General features: G+C 42.8%; 1 protein-coding gene across 1 annotated transcript in view; it reads left to right on the top strand.

The window, feature by feature from the left end:
- The first annotated feature begins 323 nt into the window (after positions 1-323).
- The window catches only part of PRCP (prolylcarboxypeptidase), a 38,054-nt gene continuing 16,255 nt past the window's right edge, over positions 324-22,122 (top strand). Inside the window, exons 1-4 of the mRNA XM_063444965.1 lie at positions 324-584; positions 20,634-20,774; positions 20,936-21,037; positions 21,880-22,061. Of these exons, the coding sequence (XP_063301035.1) occupies positions 405-584; positions 20,634-20,774; positions 20,936-21,037; positions 21,880-22,061 (605 nt within the window). The 5' untranslated portion in view covers positions 324-404. The remainder of the gene's footprint in view (positions 585-20,633; positions 20,775-20,935; positions 21,038-21,879; positions 22,062-22,122) is intronic.

Below are 22,122 nucleotides of genomic sequence, written 5' to 3'. Positions count from 1 at the left end.
TTTTATTTTTTTTATTTTTCTTACAAACAAATTCCCAAGCCCACACTAATAAGATATAAACAAAATGCATATTTTCCCCATCTGAAACGTTTAACGTTACACCAGACAGTATTCAATATGTACAATGTTTTTGTGTATAGATTTAGCAGGATGACGTCATACAAGGCAGCCCAGTCATGTGGCATTCTGTTGGAGAGATACAAAGTATCCAGATAGCTGCTTAGTGTTTCCACCAGAGATGCTTCCTCTTTCTGTGGCCAATCAGCAGAAGCTGCAGCACAGAGCATTGCACTGAGAGGGTTAACAGGGAAATGCAGTCTCTCCTCCTCTAGCTGGTCCCTCCCTCTGCCTGCCTGCCTGTGCTGTGATCAGGGAATCCCCAGATATCCCACACACACAGAGCCATGGCATCCACTGACGGCTGCAGGAGTATCATCCATCTCCATGGGGGAACCTGGCTCATCCTGGCACTGAACCTGCTCTGGATCTCTGCTGCTCAGTCCTTCCATGTGTCCAGGCAGTTTGCACCAGCACAACTTCCCAACCCTGGACTTTCATACAAAACCTACTACTTTAACCAGAAGGTAAGGCAATGAGCTGGATACAGCAGGGTCAGGTGCTGAGCTGCTCCTTGTGGGGAGAGGGGTCAGCATCAAAGACCCCAGCCATGCAAACCCCTTTTATATAGATTGCACAGGGTAAGACCGATTTCCACTTTGCATTGTGCATGATGTGATTTGCAGTCCAGAGCAATTGGGGAACCAGCAGCTGCACACCGTACCTGCCATCATATGATGATGGTGGTGGTGGTGTTAGCCTAGCATGATGGGAGTTGGGGGATGTAGTATCTGTTGTGCAACTGATTACCAAACATAGTTTAGGCAAGGAGTCTGCTGAGCCTGGTGGGAGTTGTGCTGCCCATTCCTGTCTGTAGTTCTCGTAGAATCTACCAGCTGTGATACTCTGAGCATGATGGGAGATGTAGTCCCCTGTAGCTGGAGTGCCACATTGCTAACCATTGTACAGTCGATAAGATTGCAGAATTCAATGAGCGTTCATACTGTCTGTAAGTAGATGTCAGTGATTTGGTTGTCGAGCTAGCACAATAGTTCAATCAGATCTTCTGCATTTAAAGAGTTGAACCCCTCAAGGACCAAACTTCTGGAATAAAAGGGAATGATGTCACACATGTCATGTGTCCTTTGGGGTTAAAGCTGGCAAAGCATCGTGGGTGTTGTAGTTCTGACTCCCTCTTGGCCAGCCCTGGTTTAAATTATCCAGTCATTACAAGTATTGGGTAATGTGTGGATGCTTCCTGGTCACGAGTGTCTGGGTTTTGCAAGTTGTTTTGATCTGTCTCTGGTTTAAGTACAATTTGCTGACATTTCATTTTTACTTCCTCTGATCTTATTCCATGAAGTCAGCAGGGTCTCAGGGTAATGATTGCAGGGTCAGTTCAGTACATCACTGGGTGTAAAGAGTTACTCATTTATTATCTATACATTCACTTCATCTGTGTGCCCTGGGAATTTTTTTTGACAGCTGAATTGTAAAATTATCAGATCAAAATTCTGTTTTTAATTTTGTTGAAATTCAGAGTTTAGTGAATAACCTTTATAGGATTAAAACTGCCACAATATAGCGGCGCTGTCAGACGTCCGGCACGGAATTCTATTTTAAATCCCATTGTCAGACTGTCCTCAATACTTTGGAAAATACAGTCGACTCCATCCTAGGGTTTATTAATTGAACTGGAAATCGGGTACAGCACAATCGCCTAATTTAGATGAAAAAAAAAAAATATCAATAATAGCTGGTAATCTAAAATTGGTGGAGATTTATTTATTTAGTTTTTGCTCCAAAAATCTTTATACCCTAAATTTTCATTATCTTTACCCCTCATTTGTTTTTTAGAGAATAAACCCCTATAACATAGTGTAAGATGATCACCCGACGTAAATAGCTGAAAGCCATTGATGCAGAAATTCAGGTGTTAGAACGTTGCTGGCAGTAGGGTCTCCTGAAACAATGGTGCTTTACTGGCTGAAGCGATGCTCTATATGTTATGTATGTCACACACCGGCATCGCTGCGGGAGGGTTTGGGGGCAGACGCCCCTGATGTGGGACTCTTTGCCCCCAGATCTCTACAGCTGGTGGAAGGAATAGGAGGATATTTGTGTTTTGTTTTCTTAAAAATAAAGCCCTGTGTAATAGAGCTCTGTCTGGCTACTTAGGGGTAGGGAGTGGTACCCCCAGGTGACTGTCAGCAAGGGGGGCTGTAGAACTTTGAGACACACCCTCCATTAGTTAGAGTGGGGGAATTGCATTGAAAACCTGGATATAGTTTCATTGAGATCCCAGAGTGTATCAGCAGACCACTGATGGGGACGTGAGACATAACAATGAAAAGCAGCGATACGTCCTAACATATCCCCACCTCTCTATTAGTGTAGGGGTCATTGAGCTTTTCTTTGGGCTCCAGCCCCAGGTGTTTCTGTAACCTAGCAACACCCTTGGCTGTGTGGCATCTTCATTGTGATACTGCGCAGGTCACTTTTTGTCACTGATTGAGAAAAACAATTGCAATTCCACAAATTTTTATTTTATTTTTTTTAAATTTAATTATTTATCCTTTTAGGAACACTCCCACCCAATAAAACCATAATTTTAATCAAGATATGGGGGGCAGGATTGCCTGGGCAGCACCTTTTTCAAATGGTTTAATCCTGAAAACATTGTTTTATAAAAGTCTATTGTATTTAATGATTTAAAATTTTTGTAATAATTTAGATGTTTTTTTTTTTTTTTGAGAAAATGTAACATTTATTTATTTTAAATCTGGGTGAGCAGCCATGTTGGGTGATTGAAATTGCAGCAGCAGGGGAGTTTGGTTTAGCCGCATTTGTCCAGTCAAAAGTAGTCTGACCCAAAAGATATACCTTTCAACATTTCAAATGGACAAAGAGAAACACTTTAATTTTATTAAAGACACGGAGGCTCCTATTATGCTTCTCTTTCTTTAATTCTCCCTCAGCAGCGAAGAGAGATATATGCAAAAGAGATAAAAAAGAACAAATAACATAAGCATATTGACAGTGCTATCATGGGTATCCACCCCCTTAGTATATAAGGTGTAGCACTTCCTGTTTCTTCCTCTTTCTTCGCTGCTCCCTCAGATAAGTACACTCTATTTTTATTTATGGTGTGCTCTGGTGGGTTTTTAGCTTGTGACATCTTGTATTGATTTAATATACTGTTGGGATATTCTCTTCCCGTTATCCCTTTATCCCACCTTTACATAATTTTACTTGTATATTTCATTTATTATTTCATTTATTATTATTTACTAAGATATTTTATTGTGCTGTTACCTTTCACTGTGTGACCGGGCTGCCCGCAGTTTGCCCTCTGGGCGCTGCCGTTTTTTCTTTCCCCTCGCCCCCCCTCCGGGTGGGGCTCTCCCCCCGGTCACACACTACCGGGTTTCGCCGGCGGGGCTCGTCTAACACCCCCGCGGCGCTTCCCGGCACTATTTCCGTTGCCGCCGGCCGGATCTACTTTATCCGCGCGGCGGTTTCATTTCCCGCCGCTCGCGAGTGGCGCGCATGCGCAGTTTGCTCGCGGCGGCCATTTTTTCGGTTTCCGTCGCCGATTAAGGCGGCGGCCATTTTCTGTAGCGTGTTTCACGGATTTTGTTCCTCTCACACGCTGGTTTTCGTTGCTCTCTCATCCTCAGACGGGTATAGTCTTTTCCTACCCTCTCTACCTTGATATTACCCTCCATCTCACTATCCTTCCCATCCTGTATCTGGGTTAATCAATCCTGATACTGCCTGTCACTCATATTTCGTTTATTATTTCCTTACTTGCACTCATTATCCACCATGCAATCTGGTGATAAGTTCCCTGGCAAACTTAGCCCACCTATGGCCAATACTAATACTGACCCCCAGGTTGACCCTGGACTGATGGGCTCAGAAGAATTTCAATGCCTCCTGGACACCACCATGTCCAACTCTATCTCAAAGGCCATATCATCGGCCATGGGCGCTATGTCCTCTACCATATCAGACTCCATAGCACTTGCACTCAGGCAAGTACAGCCTCAATCTGCCCCGGCCTTGGCCCAGGCCCCCCCTGTAGGGACACTACCGGGGCGCAAATCATTGGGCAAACGCAAACACTCACAGGACCCCCCCCCCACGCAGGTTGAACCTGCTCTGATTGACATGCCTCAGGCTGTCCAAGATGGCGCGCAACAACCGCGCAGTAGAGCTTCTGGGAGAGCTACGGCTACCAGAGACTGGAAACGGGCAAGAGCCCAAGATATTATGTCTGACTCAGACGAGGAGGGGGATGAGGGGTCTGACGTCCCGTACTCAGACCCGTACGAGGACGAGCTCTCAGAGGGTGAAAGCCTCCAGGGAAAACAATTCCCTTTAACGCCAACACGTGCCTTGGCACATTCAGGGACGACCGGGGCAGATACTGAACACGACCCTAAAGAGGTTCCGCTTTTCGACCCGGACAACCTGAGACACCCACGCTCTGCTGAGTGGGAACCCTCCGAACATATCGCCCAATATCTGGCCCTCAGGGTGCGTAAGTCCCTCTCTCAAGAGGGCCGTAATAAATTGAGAGCAGAATGCCCCCGACCCATAATTCCTGATGCTGTGGCAAAAACCCCAGAAGTGGACCCCCAGATAGCCCAGTTTCTGGCCAAGACAGGGTGGAAACCTAAAAGGGGACTAGACTATTCCCTCCGTAACTGTCAGGACAAGTTCCTCGACACCCTGGGTCCCGTTACGAAACTTTATGAGATGCTGGAGGCAGCTCAGTCGGGTGAGGCATCATTAGACTTTGAGGTGGCATTTGGCTGGCTCCAACGCCTGGTCTGCATGATCGGCAACGCCAATACCGCCATGTCCACGGAGCGCAGGAAGGCTATCCTGCTGAAAATTGAGCCTAAACTGGCTAGCATGGCCTCCTCTGAACCAGGGGCCGCAGCTAAGGGTCTGCTATTTGGCGACTCCTTCGTCAAGGATCTGGGCTCCTATGTAAAAACCTTCACAGCCCTTGACAAAGCCCAGTCATCTATAAAGAGGGTCTTCCACCAAAAGGTTTTCGGTGGGGCCGGGAGAGGTAGGAGCCGTCTACCCGGCCGCAACCCCCGAGGTTTCTCCAGACCGGGCAGAGGCTCCTTCAACACACAGAGGCAGAACCAGGAGCGTTCCTATACACCATTCTTCCCCTCTCGAGGAAGGGCTTGGAATGCCCGCGGCGGCAGAGGTACAACCCCAGGAAAACGCCCTTATGGTGAGTACGATTTTTCCCCATTTTTCCCATATAAATGTGGGGGGCAGGTTGGCTTTGTTCACTCAGACTTGGGCCACTATCACATCCGACAGCTGGGTGTTACAGACTGTAGAGGGTTACCACCTAGAACTGACGGGTCTTCCCTTTCAGGACTCCCCTCCCAGGGTACCACACATGCCACAGTCACACCGCGACCTCATCTCCGCAGAGATAGAGGTCCTTCACAACAAAAATGCCATAGAGGAAATCCCTCTAGATACCCCAGGTTTTGTAAGCAACCTGTTTTTGGTACCAAAGAAAGGCGGGGGTGTCCGCCCGGTTATCAACCTAAGACCCCTCAATGCCTTTATCCGATACCATCATTTCAAAATGGAGGGCATACACTGCCTCCGAGACCTCCTTCTCCCAGGAGACTGGATGGTGAAACTCGATCTGCAAGATGCGTATCTTACGATCCCGATAACTCCTACACACAGGAACCTATTACAGTTCCAATGGGACACAAGGAAGTGGCGCTTCCGCTGCCTTCCCTTTGGTCTATCCTCCGCCCCCTGGTGCTTTACGAAAGTATTGAAACCAGTGGTTACATTCCTCAGATTACACGGAATTCGTCTCATCATCTACCTAGACGATATCCTCATACTGTCAGAAACGAAATCCCTTCTACTATCACATCTGTCGTGGACTCTGCACCTCCTACAGAACCTAGGCTTCCTAGTGAATTGGGAGAAATCGGTACTACAACCATCTCAGCAGATGGAATTCCTGGGATTCCGAGTCGATTCGGTACAACAAATTCTATGTCTCCCTGCGGACAAGATGTCCAGCATCAAGAAGGAGATCAGGAAGATAAGACACCGTCCAAATATCTCCCTGAGACAACTAGCCCGAGTAATCGGATTACTAGCGGCCTCCATACAGGCGATCTTCCCGGGACCACTCCACTATCGGGCGTTACAGCGCCTGAAAGCTTCTTGCCTACGGAACGGGCAGTCGTACGAGTCCAACATCACTCTAGACGAGGAATCCAAGGAGGAATTGGACTGGTGGTTGACCCACATGGAAGCATGGAACGGACGGGCGATCTTCGGTTCCACTCCGGATATAATAATAGAGTCGGATGCGAGCTTACATGGCTGGGGCGCGCGCTGCGGCTCCATCTCCACAGGAGGCAGATGGTCAGTAAACGAATCCTTCCTCCACATAAACTCACTGGAACTACTGGCAGCCTCATTTGCCATACGCAGCCTCACTCCCAGGAGCGTCTCTTGCTCAATCCTCCTCAAGTTGGACAATATCTCGGCGGTCAGGTACATAAACCATCTGGGAGGTACCAAATCACGCATCCTGGCGGTTTTAGCTCGAGACTTCTGGCATTACTGCTTACAAAACAATGTGTCGGTGACCGCGGAGCACATACCAGGCCTAGACAATTACGCCGCGGACTGGAACTCCAGATACCTGAGGGATCTGGGGGATTGGAGACTTCAACCGAAGGTCTTTTCCAAGATCGCACGGCTATGGGGTCCATTGAGTGTGGATCTCTTTGCATCCAGACTGAACACACAACTTCCTCAATTTTTCAGCTGGCGACCGGATCCGGAAGCCTTGGCAACAGATGCTTTTCTTCAAGACTGGACCGGGGGACGAGCATACGCCTTTCCCCCGTTCAACCTGATTGCTCGGACTCTGGCGTACATCCGACGGTTCAAAGCAACAGTAGTTTTGATAACACCATGCTGGAGATCTCAACCCTGGTTCCCTCACCTTCTGGAAATGGCAATCGATTTCCCACATCTACTGCCGGATCACACGTCCCTGTTAACCAATCCGGATGGGGAGAACCACGACCTGATAGAACGGGGAGTACTCCGTCTCATGGCATGGCTCCTTTCAGGGGACCCTGGGAAATCACGGAAGTTTCGAGAACAACTACCCAACTCTTGGCGAACGCATGGGCACCAGGAACTCGGCGCACATATGCTGCGGCATGGAGAGTTTGGTCCGATTGGTGCCTGGAGAAATCAGTGGATCCCATATCAGCTCCTGTGAAGACAGTACTAGACTTTCTCACTCATTTATTCGAATCGGGCAAGGCGTTCCGTACAGTCAACATCTACAGATCGGCTATCTCGGCTGGTCACGATAATGTAGACGGAAGTCCTCTCTGACAGAACCCCCTGATCTGTCGCCTGCTCAAAGGCATACGTTTTGCACGGCCTCCAAAATCCAGATACGGGTCCTTTTGGGATGTCAACATTGTGTTCAAATTCTTAGAAGAGTGGCCCGACAACTCGGCACTATCACTTAAACATTTGTCTGCTAAATTGCTCATGATTTTATGCTTACTATCCTGTAAACGAGTGTCAGATGTACGAGCCTTAGACTGGCAAGCCCGCACATTCACCCCGGAGGGGGTGTCATTTGATATTTCACGAAGAACTAAATCAGCGACTAAGCATGTTTTCTATCCACGCCTCCCGAACCAACAGAAGCTGTGCCCAGTACTGTGCTTGAAAGAATACGAATCCCGTACTTCTTCCCTCCGACCACCAAACGAAGGCCCGTTGTTTATTTCTCTGAAGAGACCGCACCTCCCGGTATCTACACCTACGCTTGCCCGTTGGGCCAAGTGGTTATTAGCTTCAGCAGGGATAGACGTAACAGTTTTCTCGGCCCACTCGGTGAGAGGCGCTATGGCTTCTAAAGCATCGACGATAGGATGTCGATTAGAGGATATCCTGAAGGCCGCAGACTGGTCTACGGAATCCACATTCCGGAATTTCTACTTTAAACCAATCCAACATTTTTCGGAAAGAGTTATTGCTCAGCTTTGAAAGAGCATAATAGGAGCCTCCGTGTCTTTAATAAAATTCCTAGATTTTACTATTAACATGACGTAAAGTCATGATTTTATTAAAGACACGGAGGCGAGTATTATTCCCTTCCCGCCCTCCCTGGGTGGAGGGATTGGATTTGCAAGGATATCGACCTCAAGCGGATGTAACCGTAAGTTCAACTGCCTTTTACAGGTTTTTCCTACATCCTTCAGGTAAGTGGCTCTACGTGCTACTGTGGACATAATCTGATAGATATCTTATGTTTGACGTCATGACGATAATGCTGTACACATTAATTATAACTGTTGTGGGGGTATATGATACAACCAGTCATCAACCGAATATTACCATATTTTCTCCTTTCATTTTAGCCTGAATTATACTGTCATGGTGTTGAAGTACCGTTACTAAGTTCTACAGTCCATCATCAAAGAATGGAATTTTGACTACCGCCCACTGTTCCTGTTCGGGCCAAGTTTATCGTTCAGTTATGGATCTGGTCTTCGGATCGCAGAAGAAAGAGGAAGAAACAGGAAGTGCTACACCTTATATACTAAGGGGGTGGATACCCATGATAGCACTGTCAATATGCTTATGTTATTTGTTCTTTTTTATCTCTTTTGCATATATCTCTCTTCGCTGCTGAGGGAGAATTAAAGAAAGAGAAGCATAATACTCGCCTCCGTGTCTTTAATAAAATCATGACTTTACGTCATGTTAATAGTAAAATCTAGGAATTTTAGGGGTGTGAGTGGGGGTGTGGCCAGGGGCGGTTCTCTTCTAGGACTTTTTAGGTGGCTTACTAATAACAATGTATAGAACTAAAATGTAATTTAGAAGATCACTATTTTATTTACACAGACTGATTTCTAAACACATTTATTGTAGTTTAAAGACACATTACTTGGAGTATTATTACTGTGGAGCTCTGTTATACACTCAGACACATTACTGGGAGTATTATTGCTGTGGAGCTCTGTTATACACTCAGACACATTACTGGGAGTATTATTACTGTGGAGCTCTGTTATACATTCAGACATATTACTGGGAGTATTATTGCTGTGAAGCCCTGTTATACACTCAGACACATTACTGGGAGTATTATTACTGTGGAGCTCTGTTATACATTCAGACACATTACTGGGAGTATTATTGCTGTGAAGCTCTGTTATACACTTAGGCACACCAACAATACAGAGCTCCTAGAAAAGAGGGACAAAAGGATTGAAAGGAGGGGCAGGGGGATTTGGACCTAGCATAGACACTGTTCATCCTAAATAGGGACACTTAGTAGGTGGAAAAAAAAAAGTTTCATTAAATGTAATAAACTTAAAAAAAAAAAAAAAGAGAAGTAAACCTTTGATGACCATTGTTTATTAACGAACAATGGGATTTTGAGGAATTGAGACTGAAATTGCAAATTTCAAAGCCAAGTTGCAGAAACTGAAAATTTTTTCAACTTGGCTATTAGATGTAAAATGTTTAATTTCCTTGTCAATTCTCCATAATACTTGGTATATTGAATGAAGCGGGTGTCATCAAACAAAATCTGATACAGATCTAAATTCCAGATCAGAATTCTGTAGGTGTCGAGGGCCTTAATCACAAACCTTCAATAGAAAATGGAATTTGGGAAGTAAAACACATGACGTGGAGATGGGAGATTGTGGGCGTTCTTGTGGTAGGGAGCTTCAGAGTTGTGGGGAAGTTCAGGGAACATCTTGTTACCGAGAAGAGGATGTAGTTGTGGTACAGTAGGTCACGGGAGCAGATGGGGACCTGCTGTACATGATATATAGCAGGCAGTGGAAATTAACTGAAATGCACAAATTTTAGTTTAAAATGTAATTTATTGATACATTGACTTACCAGAAGTACGGCAGAGGTGGGTGAGATTGATAAGCTTCATGGGAGACAAGACAGCCAATCAAAAAAAGATTGAGCCTGTGAAAATTCCTGAGACAACAATTGAGTAAATCCATTAAAGGGACACTGTAGGTTCCAAAACAACTTTAGTTTAATTAATCAGTTTTGGTGTATAGCTCATGCTCCTGCTGTCTAGCTGCGCAATTCTTTGCCATTTAGGCGTTAAATTATTTATTTTTATTTATTTATAAAATATTTTACCAGGAAAGATACATTGAGATTTCTCTCGTTTTCAAGTATGTCCTGGGTCCACAAAACATTGCATTGATACATTATGGTACAATAAAATAAAAAAAAAACAATATTAATACACAAAATTTAACATAGAACAGGTAGGAAATATATAATCAAGCATAACACGTGCATTCTGTTTTGAGGTATGTAGAGAGGGATCTCTTAAAGGACTTTAGGCTTGGAGAAGATTTTAAAGTGTGCGGGAGGTCGTTCCACAATTGCGGTGCTCTGTAGGAGAAGGAGGATCGGGCTGCTTTCTTTTTGTATTAAGGTAGACTAAATAAAGTGCTGGTACCAGACCAAGCAGTCCTAGTCACACCTCCATGCATGGGATTTGCACAGCCTTCTTAAACACTCCTTTATGTCACATTGTTTAATTTAGAATTTCTTATCTCCTGCTCTGTTAATAGCCTTACAGAGCCCGCAATAGCCTCCTGTGTGTGATTAAAGGAACGATGCATCTCTATGAGGAAAGTTTAGTGTCTCCATGCAGAGGGTGGCCAGTGGAGTTATCCCTGGCCTGTAAAGTAAAGATTATCTTTTCACTGAGGAAAGCCTGCAGGGACTGACTATACTCACCAGCAACTACATTTGTTCTGGTGACTAAACTGGCCCTTTAAAGTTCCATTGACAAATTATAAAATAAAACTTCTAAAGCCAGGTAACATCCAACTGATTTTTTTTTTTTTGTTTGTTTTTTTAAATGCAGCTGTGTCCGTTACAGCCAGGGGAGGTGTGGCTAGGGCTGCATAAACAGAAACAAAAGTGAGTTAACTACTAAATGGCAGAAAATTGAGCATTGAGACTAAAGGGGCATGATGATCAGAGTTGCTTTGATGCCTATAGTATCCCTTTAAGATTTTTGCTGTGTTTTTAGCTAACTAATAGATGGTTTCTATGAATGTATTCTTAACGCTTTAGTGTTCCTGTCTCTGTTTATATAGGTTCCTCCTTTTTTGTTCCTTAAAAATAACAATGTTTTTACTCATCTTTTTCCAGTGCCAAGGCTCCCTCAGTGCCATTAACTCTCGGTCTTCCGCGGCATCATGGAGGAGACATGGACTCCTTCGAGATGTCCCAATACAATGCCCTCATAGAAGAGCATTGGGTGCCTGGTGTACATGCGTGACTAGTATTGCGCACGTCTCCAAGCTTCTCCATATGAATGCATTGTATTGAAGCGTTCTGTTCTAAAATGTGATGGAAATAGGAAGAGTCCCCAATGGAATGTCTCTGCTGTTCTACTGGTTTCCATGGTGATTGCTCCATCTTTAGGACATTAGACCACTTTTTAGAACATAAGCCTTCGATAATTTCCCCCCTGTTGTTTATCTATCTCCTCCTCATTTGCAATGTGTGCCCTGACTGTGTCAAGAACAAACTGGATAGTGACGTATTTTGCTTAATCTGTAATATAAATCTAATTATTGGTGTAAATTCTATTGCTTGCTTGAGCCAACTCCGACATTCAATGTTCTAGAGACCGACCCTGCTGATTTTTAAAGACTATCAGGTCCTGGAGGATAATGAAGCACTGTCATCTTGGCTGCCCACTGTACTCTGGTCCCTTGTCTCTAATAATCTGCCCCTCTGTTATCTTGTTGTCCTTTCTCAGGTTTTGTCCCTTTTCCTTTTAGTCCTTACTCGGTTCTTTTCAGACACCCACCTTTCCTTTTAGAAGTCATTCCTTTTGCAGACTACTTGTTATTGGAGTCTGCAGACCTGGGGGATCCATCATTATTAAGGGTTTCATCACAGGTCCCATCTGCTGAATACCCTAATGCTAGTTATGAATAATGAGAATCGTAGTCTGCAAACATCTGCAGTGCCGTGGATACCCATCACTGAACTGGAAAGTAAAAAGCCGCTTTGTAGCAGTACTGTGAATTTATTGAAGTGGATACAGTTACTTGGCAAGCATTCAATGTAGATGTTAATAGCGCAATACAGACAATTAGAAACAATAGGCTTTGTTTGGCAATTAAGTAAAATAAGGAAGTCCTTGTTGTAGCCTGCCAGTGAAATTATAGATTTATGCACTGTTTTATCAAAGTGTCAAACGGCACACGTAACTTTCCAAACCGGGCAGGAAGCCTTACTCATATCCTACTACCTCCTGCTGGTTTACTACAATCTTACCAGCAAGGATCAAAATCCTTACCAGCAAGGATCAAATTTACCAGCAAGGATCAAAATCACAACAGCTGTTAGAGAGAGAGAGTGTGTGTGTGTGTGTTTTTTTTATATATATAAAAATGTATCCAATGTATGGATAGCATACAGATGCCCGCTGTAATGGTGGGTTATGAATAATGAGAATCGTAGTCTGCAAACATCTGCAGTGCCGTGGATACCCATCACTGAACTGGAAAGTAAAAAGCCGCTTTGTAGCAGTACTGTGATACTCCCTCTAGCATGTAAGCTCATTGAGCAGGGCCCTCAATCCCCTCTGTTCCTGTACGTCCAGTGGTCTGATCTCAATTATGTGTCTGTTAGTCCACCCATTGTACAGCGCTACGGAATTTGTTGGCGCTATATAAATAATAATAAAATAATAATAATATCTGGGCGCAGCCATTTTTTCCCCTCTTTCCATGATGTCTGCTATGTGTCCTGGGGTTAATTTCACTGATGCATTGTTTTGGCAAAGGAGACTTGATCCATAAGCTCTGCCCATTGTCAAGTTTTGTCACGTCAAACCGGTGATGATCGAAGAATCCTCAGGCTGCAGCCAAGCACCCTCTCTCCCTGGAAAGGCGATATAATCCTGATTTGCTTCATTGATTTCAAGGATAAACTTTTTATCTTCACCATCCCATTAAAGTGGCTCCGTCACGTCAAACTTCAATTTCTCCTGTTTCCTCTTCTCTTCCTCTTTCCCAATCTATTCTTTATTTCTGATCAATTTCTCTTTAACCCCTTAAGGACCAAGCTTCTGGAATAAAAGGGAATCATGACATGTCACACATGTCATGTGTCCTTAAGGGGTTAAAGCATAAGCGTATTCCCACGCTTGAGAATTGTGACAAAAGGGTGGAGCATAAGGAAAGCTCCACTTGCTTTGTCAAGATATCTCTGCCACAATACTCGCATCTACCCTGTCCTTGCTCTGTTGCCTTGCGAGGTTTTTGAGCGCCACCCATGCCCGATACAATTTTCACCACTCGTGGCTTATTGGGCATGTGCGGCGGCAGCTCTCTACAAAGTACTCCCCGGTCACATACTGTGGACAAAGAAGGCTGTGACAATATGACAACACCAGAAATAAGAAAATGGTTACACCAGGAATGAGTTTCTGGCACTGTGAAGATTGGGAAATTTAATGTACGGGAGGGGAATTGGGAGCAAATAAACACTGGTTGGAGACACTAGGGACTTGTATAATTGGGGAAGGAGCATAAAAAGAATTGGCAGGTATGCCAATCTGTCTGCCAATCAAACAAGTCGGCCCATCCAGGGTGGGCCATGTCAAGAGTGCAGTTTCAGGGCTCTCTGCATGCTCATAGAAGCCAGAACATGGAGTGAACGCATCAAATGACACATTCAAACTTTTTCTGGGCACGGTTCCCTGGTGTATCCAAAAGCGAGTCACTAGAGAACAAAGTCAGTCCAGTGGGACCGGATCCTAAAAGAGGGACTGTCCCGCTAAAATCAGGATGGTTAGGAGCAACTAGACATGCAAAATAAATGATAAAAATAAAAGCAAATTGTCATATTTTCCACTTTAATATGGAGATGTTACTGTCCCTTTTTAAAGATGCATTTGTTATTGAGACTAACATTCAATCACACACAATTCAAACAATGATCTGTGTCCTGTTATGGCTAGAGTGTGGATTGCTTCCAAGATATGAGAATCGAGCATTGAACCAGAAGATTACACTTTCTATCCTAGAGTGATCTTACTTTGTGTTTTAAGTTTCTGCAGGTATTTGGTCTTTTAGGAGGGTTTTATAATCTAAAGCAATGAGCTCCAATCTTGCCGCTGCTGGTAGTTCCTGAACTACATTTATGCATGAAAAAACATCTTGCTTATATTGGAAGCATTTATCTAGAAAGAACCCCTTATCTGGACCACCTTCATACTATAGATCCTCAGAGAAAACATCAATATAATTAACAGTATGTGATGGTCCTAGTTTTATATTTATTCTTTTTGACATCCAAAACAAAAATAAAATGCTGGAGCATAGTGAAATGCGTTCATTATTACTTTGTTTCATTCTGTATCCCCACCCAATTTTTTTTTTCTTTTCTTCCTTTGGTAAGCTGGCTGAGTGTGATGGGGTAAGTAGTTCACAAACCACACATTAGCTCCACGCGGAATTTACAACTATATTTGCCTTCAATCCGGGTAATAGACAATAACTAAAATAGAATGGTAAATGCTAATTAATATGTATTTAAAGGGGCACTACACTATAATCCCCAGAACCATAGGCTGAGATTATAAAGATTGATAATCACAGGAAGCAGAGGTGGGGCACCTCCACAGAGACTGGCGTGCTTGAGGGAAATAAGTAAGTAATTCATTTTGATATCCTTACATTTTAACACTGTCCCCTCACAATTGACATAACTGCTATCCTAAAAGAAGCAACGTGTCACCTCTTATGTCTGCCGATATTATTTGTGTATATCAATTTCTTATAGTTAAAAATCCCTATTGTATCATTGTAAAGTGCTGTGGAAACTGTTACTTATATAACTAAACTTCTGACTTCAGTCAGTTCAGACAATTTTTAAAATGTTTTTATTTTAAATCCGGTCGAACGAATTTACTCGACATGGCTGTTCGGCTCATCTGGATATGTTAATGCAAATCATTTGGGAAAACCTTTTACAATAAATCAAATGGGAGCGAAAAACTGTAAGATAACATTTATATGTATGTATATCTTGCATATCAGGCTCATTTTAGTGCTTTTTTAATAAAGCTAATTCTGGTTGGAATTTGGTCGACCGAACTGAATAGAATGGTATTTTATCATTCCAAATGATCATTCCGTCCACCTTTTTTTTTTTTTTTTTTTTTTTTTATTAATATTTTTTAATTGTAATTTTATTTTTTATTACATTTTTTTTTTTCCAGTCTTACATCCATATGGCTCTTTGGAGTCATGGAATTTGGAGGACCAGCTGATCAGCCCAAATTTATACAAACTGCGATTTGTCTGAAACCAAATACACAAGTCTAGCCTTAACACTTTCTTTCTTTCTTTCTTTTTTTTTTTTTTTAACATGGTCCCAAATAGCGTACACCATTTTAGCTTGGTTACCTTCTATATTAATGGGCAAGATATTTGTATTTCTTCATATCACATCTATTAGACTCTCCCAAATGTGAAAAGTATATCTTTTGCACATAATTTACCTCTGCTGAAACATGGGGTAGTTAAGGGTTGTTGCCTGAGTTCCAACATATATGATGTTCCTGTTTCAGTTCCTGATAGAGAATCCACTGAAATAGGATGAGAGTCCAACAATGATTTAAGAACTTCTGGTATAGTTAAAATATTGCTAAATGTTATTATTTTATTTATATAGCGCCAGTTGTAACCAAACAAACGGACGCACAGGAACAGAGGGGTTGAAGGTCCTGCTCAATGAGCTTACGTGCTAGAGGGAGTGGGGTATAGTGACACAAAGGGTATAAGTAGGGGTAACGAAATAGGTTGCTAGAAAAGTATTTTTTCAAAGTGAGTTTTCAAAGATATTTTTTTGAAGGAGTGGAGACTGGGTGAAAGTCTAACGGAGAAGGGAAGGGAGTTCCACAGAAAAGTGCAGCCCTGGAGAGGTCTTGAAGGCGAGCATCAGATGTGGGAGTACGGACAGAGGATAGACGTAGGTATTCGGCAGAGCGCCGAAGGCTAACAGGAGATCTGGCTCTTCACCTGTCAATCAATCTTCGGCATGCACACACTGCTGGGAATTGATTGGCAGGTGGGATAGGGGTCTACAGTTAAAATGTTATCTTTACATTTTCTAGCACAATGTGTAACTGAATGTCTGTTCTTCACAAAGCGCTTGTTTTCTGTATAGGTACCACGACTAGTACACTTTAATACCTTAAAGGCACTTTAGGCTCCAAATCCTTATATTCCAAATAAAGATATCCTCTTCAATTGTCTGTTAATTAGGGCTGAATATCCAGCTATTCTGGTAAATGTTTGCCTCCCATCCTTGCACAGAAGCACTATCTGAGTCATTCTATAAAAGAACATTGAGCACATCCAGGCTCTTCCTGATAAAAACATCTCAGAACGGGTGAGGAGGTCATCCCCCATATTAAACGGTCATCATCTGCTCTGTTTTAGTTCCTGCTGGGACAGCAGATGTCAGGGCGGCTTCGGTCATCTTATATTTTTGGATTAATAGAGAGGGCTCGGAGGGGTTCTTTAACTTTGTTTTCTTTGGAGTGTTCAGAGGATGCGCTTATTTTCACACTACTGGCCACTAATTAGTTTATAGTTGTGTCCCATCCGTAGGTGCTCTCATAAGTAGTTGTCCATCTGCCTTAAAGGTTGACAAACTTCCTGTGGGATTTCACTCAAGAATAGATATTGCTATTGTCATTGTAAAACGTGTGTGTGTTCTTGTTTTTAGGAAAAAAAAGTTGACACCATAAATCCTTGAACTCTTTTTACCTAAAACTACACAAATTTGTTTTTAAATATCATATTTAAATATTAAATATAGCGAGTAGCAAAGTAACTGTTCCCGTCTGGTGTAACCGTAGATTTTCTAAGAAGTAAGTTAAAGGAAAACTCCAGTGCCAGGAAAACAATCCGTTTTCCTGGCACTGGAGGGACCCTCTCCCTCCCACCCCCCAATCCCCGGTTACTGAAGGGGTGAAAACCCCTTCAGTCACTTACCTGGGACAGAGATGATGTCGCTGTCTCCTCCTCCGCGCTGCTCCTTCTACTGTCTCCGTCGGCTGGTGGGCGAGACTGATCCCGCCCACCGGCCGAGGAGACCTCATGCGCATGCGCGGCAATACCGCGCATGTGCATTAGCGCTCCCCATAGGAAAGCATTGAAAAAGATTTTCAATGCTTTCCTATGAGGAAATGAACGACGCTGGAGGTCCTCACACAGCGTGAGGACGTCCAGCGACGCTCTAGCAAAGAAAATCTTTGCTATAAATCAGGAAGTGCCCTCTAGTGGCTGTCTAATAGAGAGCCACTAGAGGTGGAGTTAACCCTGCAATGTAATTATTGCAGTTTATAAAAAAACTGCAATAGTTACACTTGCAGGGTTAAGAGTAGTGGGAGTTGGCACCCAGACCACTCCAATGGGCAGAAGTGGTCTGGGTGCCTGGAGTGTCCCTTTAAGGTAGCTCAGTAAGTCTATAATTGGCTCAGTAACTCTGCAGAAGCTGGTTGCTGGTCAGCCTGGAGGTTTGGCTCCCGACATGACCCAATTAAGTGGTAATCCATTGCTAAACGGTTTGCCCCCTTACTGGGAAACGGTGTCAGGGTACTTCTCCTATTATAACACGTACAGCAGTCTGAAGTGGTTATGGTGCTTGGAGTAACCCATCAACTAATCTGTGAGGCCTGGAGAAAAAAAAAATTAAAAATCCACACTTCTGTATTTACCTGTCTCATCTTGGCTCCCTCTCAATCAGTGTTGTAATATCTGCTGTTTTTTACCACTGAATGTTGCACTTCTTTGTCTTCCACCAATACTATGTGAGTTCTGGCTGTGCCTGGACTACATTGGATTGAGATGTTAATGGTGAAATGTTAAGCTTATTGAAAAAAGAGTATTTATTATTGTGCAAATATATCCAGCAGCTCTTTAAAATAGATATCATAAGTTATGAAAGATTTTTGAATACGTAATTTCCAAAGAATTGATGGATCTCCTTTTAAGATGGCGGGAGGGGGATTCATCCCTTTAAATAGTTGAAGGGCTGACAATTTCTGCCAATGTTCAGCTTTCCTGAATTGTGTATGGCAGAACACTCTGTGTCATTGTTACTATTCTAGAAATGTCCATTTCAGCAAAGTATTTGTGTTTAAACCGACCGGTTGTGGCTCCAATGAAACATTGACATTTAGTTTGCTTAAGAATAGACTTCAGATTCATAACATAAACAATCCGTTTGAGATGAAGACCCCGATTTCCTGCCCCACCTACTAGCACAATGTGGCAGAGTTTAGGAAATCCTCACTTTTATCTGAAGCTTCTGCAAATGAGGAAACTGACCAGACAGGATGATTTCCAGAATTTTCAAAGGCCCCTCGCCATTGTCCCTTCTGAAGGATACAGAACTGACCCGACTTCCCAAGAGGGAAGGATGGTACTGCATATACTACAAGTAGTTCAGGCTGGTTGCCCTCATTGACAGACCAGCAGCTTTCTAATAGAAATGCTTTGGTTATTTCAGCTTATAAACAACATCACCTAGGCTTACCTGGACACGTTCTGGTGAGCAGAGTTAGCGATAACCAATTAGCAATTAACGCCTCTTACTTTTAATATTTAACATTGCCCCCTGTGCATGCTTATATGCAAGCATTTATCCAAATTACTTATTTATTTGGCAATTCTATTCACGGCAGAAAAGCTGAAAACCAGAAATCGTATAAGTGCACCTCTGAAATGATGAATCGAAGGCTTGATAAATATCTAGGATTATCTGGTTTGTGCGGAGGAAAGACCCCAATGTGCCTTTAGAGGATTTGAACTATTTAGAATTGCCGATCTCCTACTCTGTTAGCCCCTTAATGAAGAATGGAATTGTACACGTTCTGAAACAAAACAAAATTGTGCTATGTGCTGTTCCACTGTAATTTATGATTTTTCTTTTTAATTATTATTTTTTCTTTAAAGGGACACTCCAGGCACCCAGACCACTTCTGCCCATTGGAGTGGTCTGGGTGCCAACTCCCACTACCACTACCCTTAACCCTGCAACTTTATGAAAACTGCATGAATTACACTTGCAGGGTTAAGTCCTCCTCTAGTGGCTGTATTGCCTAAAACCAATCCGGTAAGGCTCACTATTAAGCTATCAGAGCACTCTTATTAGTTGGCTTAAACCAACCAATCAGAGTGCTCTGAGGCAAATTGCAGGGCGTGGGAAGGCTTTATAAGCGTTTCCCTGCCCTGCGGAGCTCAGTCTGCGCGGTGCCCTTGCTGGGTGAAGGTTTTTTTTATTTTGCGTTTGTTTTGATGTTCATTTTCTTTGCGCTCGGGTCTTTTTTTTATTTTAGAAGTTCAACTGACTTTATGGATTTTAATTTGGCTTTTTTAGGGCCCCAATCCGCCGCTTATATGTGGGGGGCCAAAGGGGGAGGGAAAACAATAGGTCCCCCCTATTGTCATTTAGGTCCCCCACCGGCCGCTCATGAGTGGGGGTCAAGGGGAGCCCTATGTCCCCCGTTTAGTTGAATAGCCCCCACTTGCGGGGCACAGGTGTGGGATTCGGGGGAGGACGAACTTTTTTTCCCTTTTTTTTTTATACAACAGGCTGCTCACTGTTTAGTAGACATATTTGCAGCATATCAAGTAGGGGCTGTCTCCCTTTTTTAATAATGCTAAGTAATTTTTACTTTGTATTAGTAAAGTTGGCTGAAAGACCAATTTTGGTCTTTTGGTAGATAGCTTCCCAATTCCCACGATATTTGGGAGCTATCTAGTTTTGAACCGAACTAAGTACCGAATGGCGTCCTAACACGAATGAACAAACTATATACTCCTATAGGACAAAATGTGGTAATTTCTCCGGCATCCAGTCTAAATGACCGGACGTTTGGGAATACTGAAAGGAAGCCTCACGAGATCATGGAGCAAAGGGTGAGTATTCTGGGATAATTTCACACAGTAAGTGGGTCAAAGCTGGTCAAGCGTAGGAAAAATACATCAGACAAAGTAGTCCCTACTTTGTCTTATGTTTTAAAGAAAATTAGATCAGATAGGAAGAACAGATCATGAGAGAGGGGAGGGAAGAGGAAGCGATTAGGGAAAGGTGCGTGCGGCATGACTGTGCTGCTTTAACACTGCAATGTTTTACATTACAGAGCTAAGGGGACATGGGCACTGTACCCAGACCACTTCAATGAGATGAAGTGGCCTGGGTACCTATAAAGTCACTTTAAGCGATCACATCTTTGGACATTTAGCAAACTAAAAAGGATTCAAGGGATTTTAATGCAGTCCAACTTAAGATATGAGCACATCTTCTCTGTAGTGCCAAGGATAAGGTTTTCCAACAGTCTCATCCTTTTTTATTTATTTATTTTTTTTAAAAAAAAATTTCCCCCTGTATTATTTCTCAGCTTTTATTCCCTTTTTGTTCAACAGATAGACCATTTTGGATTTTCCGAGGATGCCTCTTTCAAGCAGCGTTATTTGGTCTCAGACTGCCACTGGCGGAAGCCTGCTGGGCCCATATTGTTCTATACGGGCAATGAGGGAGATATCACATTGTTCTGCAATAATACAGTAAGTATAGGTAGATATAAGAAGTGCTTCATGTTTATATACATGATGGAATTTCTTTATCAAAAGAAACATTTTGCCATAAAGATTCAATGCAATTTAAGCTTTCTTTTGAACACACTTGTATTTAATGATATATTCTGGATTTATTTTTTATTTTTTAGGGGTTCATGTGGGATGTGGCGGAACAGCTTGGAGCCATGTTGGTTTTTGCTGAACACCGCTATTATGGGGAATCCATGCCATTCGGTGACCTGTCATACAGTGTAAGCAACTACCATAACAACTTCAGATTATCGTTCAACTTCCCTCTCCCTACCCTCTCACCGTGTAATACTACGCAGTTCTCTAAGTATCTGCATCCAGTCTTAGGGCAGTAATAACACTGTTTCATAATCTGACTAGGTCAGGGGTGTAGACTACATAAACTTGTCTCGTCAGATTATAAAAGTGCTTTTCGTTCTCACTTGTCTGTACAAATAATTTTCACAGTGTGAGTATGTGTGACATCACCGCTTTAGTTAGTTTAGCAGCCTTCCCTGTGAGGTATCCAGTGCCTGAAAGTAACATATATTACCCGTACATCGTTGGTAATTCGGAAACGATTAAAACTTAATTCAGAAGAAATTGTGAATTCACTGGAGCCATGTGTAATAAATAAAGTAATGATAATAAAGGCAGTATAACTTGCAGTATTAGAAACAAGCACAGATAAACCTGAATGGGACATGCACAAAATTTGGATATCTCGGAGGACTGGCTATTTCATGACACACAAAGAAACGTTATATATGACCCTGCTCAAATGAGCTCACATTCTAAAGCGTTTTAAATAATGTGGTATTCTCCTCCAAAATGATTTCAATCTTCTATGTATCTTGCAGAAAAACAAGAGCTCTCTGTCACGTATATCCCCGCTAGTAAAACTAGAGAGGATCTGTACCTATAGTATACATGACGTACACAAAGACTTGAAAGCACCAGAGGTTTAAAAAGTTTACACTCCGTGTGACAAATATACACAAATGTGACAAATATACCTGTTCTTGCATCTACCTTTAATCATATGTGCATGCTATTTACATACTTTTTTTTATTTTTTTCTCAGGATCCTAAATACTTGAACTATTTGACATCTGAACAGGCCCTTGCTGACTTTGCTGTGTTGATAAAGTTTCTTAAATCGTCCATTGAAGGAGCTAAAGACAGCCCGGTGATTGCCCTTGGGGGGTCTTATGGTGGAATGTTAGCGGCTTGGTTTAGAATGAAGTATCCACAGGTTGTGGTTGGGTAAGAATATCATTCAATGTTCAAAAAAAATTAATTAATTATATATATATATATATATTGT

Source organism: Pelobates fuscus, chromosome 1 (genome assembly GCF_036172605.1).
Source record: "Pelobates fuscus isolate aPelFus1 chromosome 1, aPelFus1.pri, whole genome shotgun sequence".
NCBI classification, from domain to species: domain Eukaryota; kingdom Metazoa; phylum Chordata; class Amphibia; order Anura; family Pelobatidae; genus Pelobates; species Pelobates fuscus.
The sequence above is the reverse complement of the archived record's forward strand: the minus strand, read 5'-3'. Positions and strand labels throughout refer to the sequence as shown.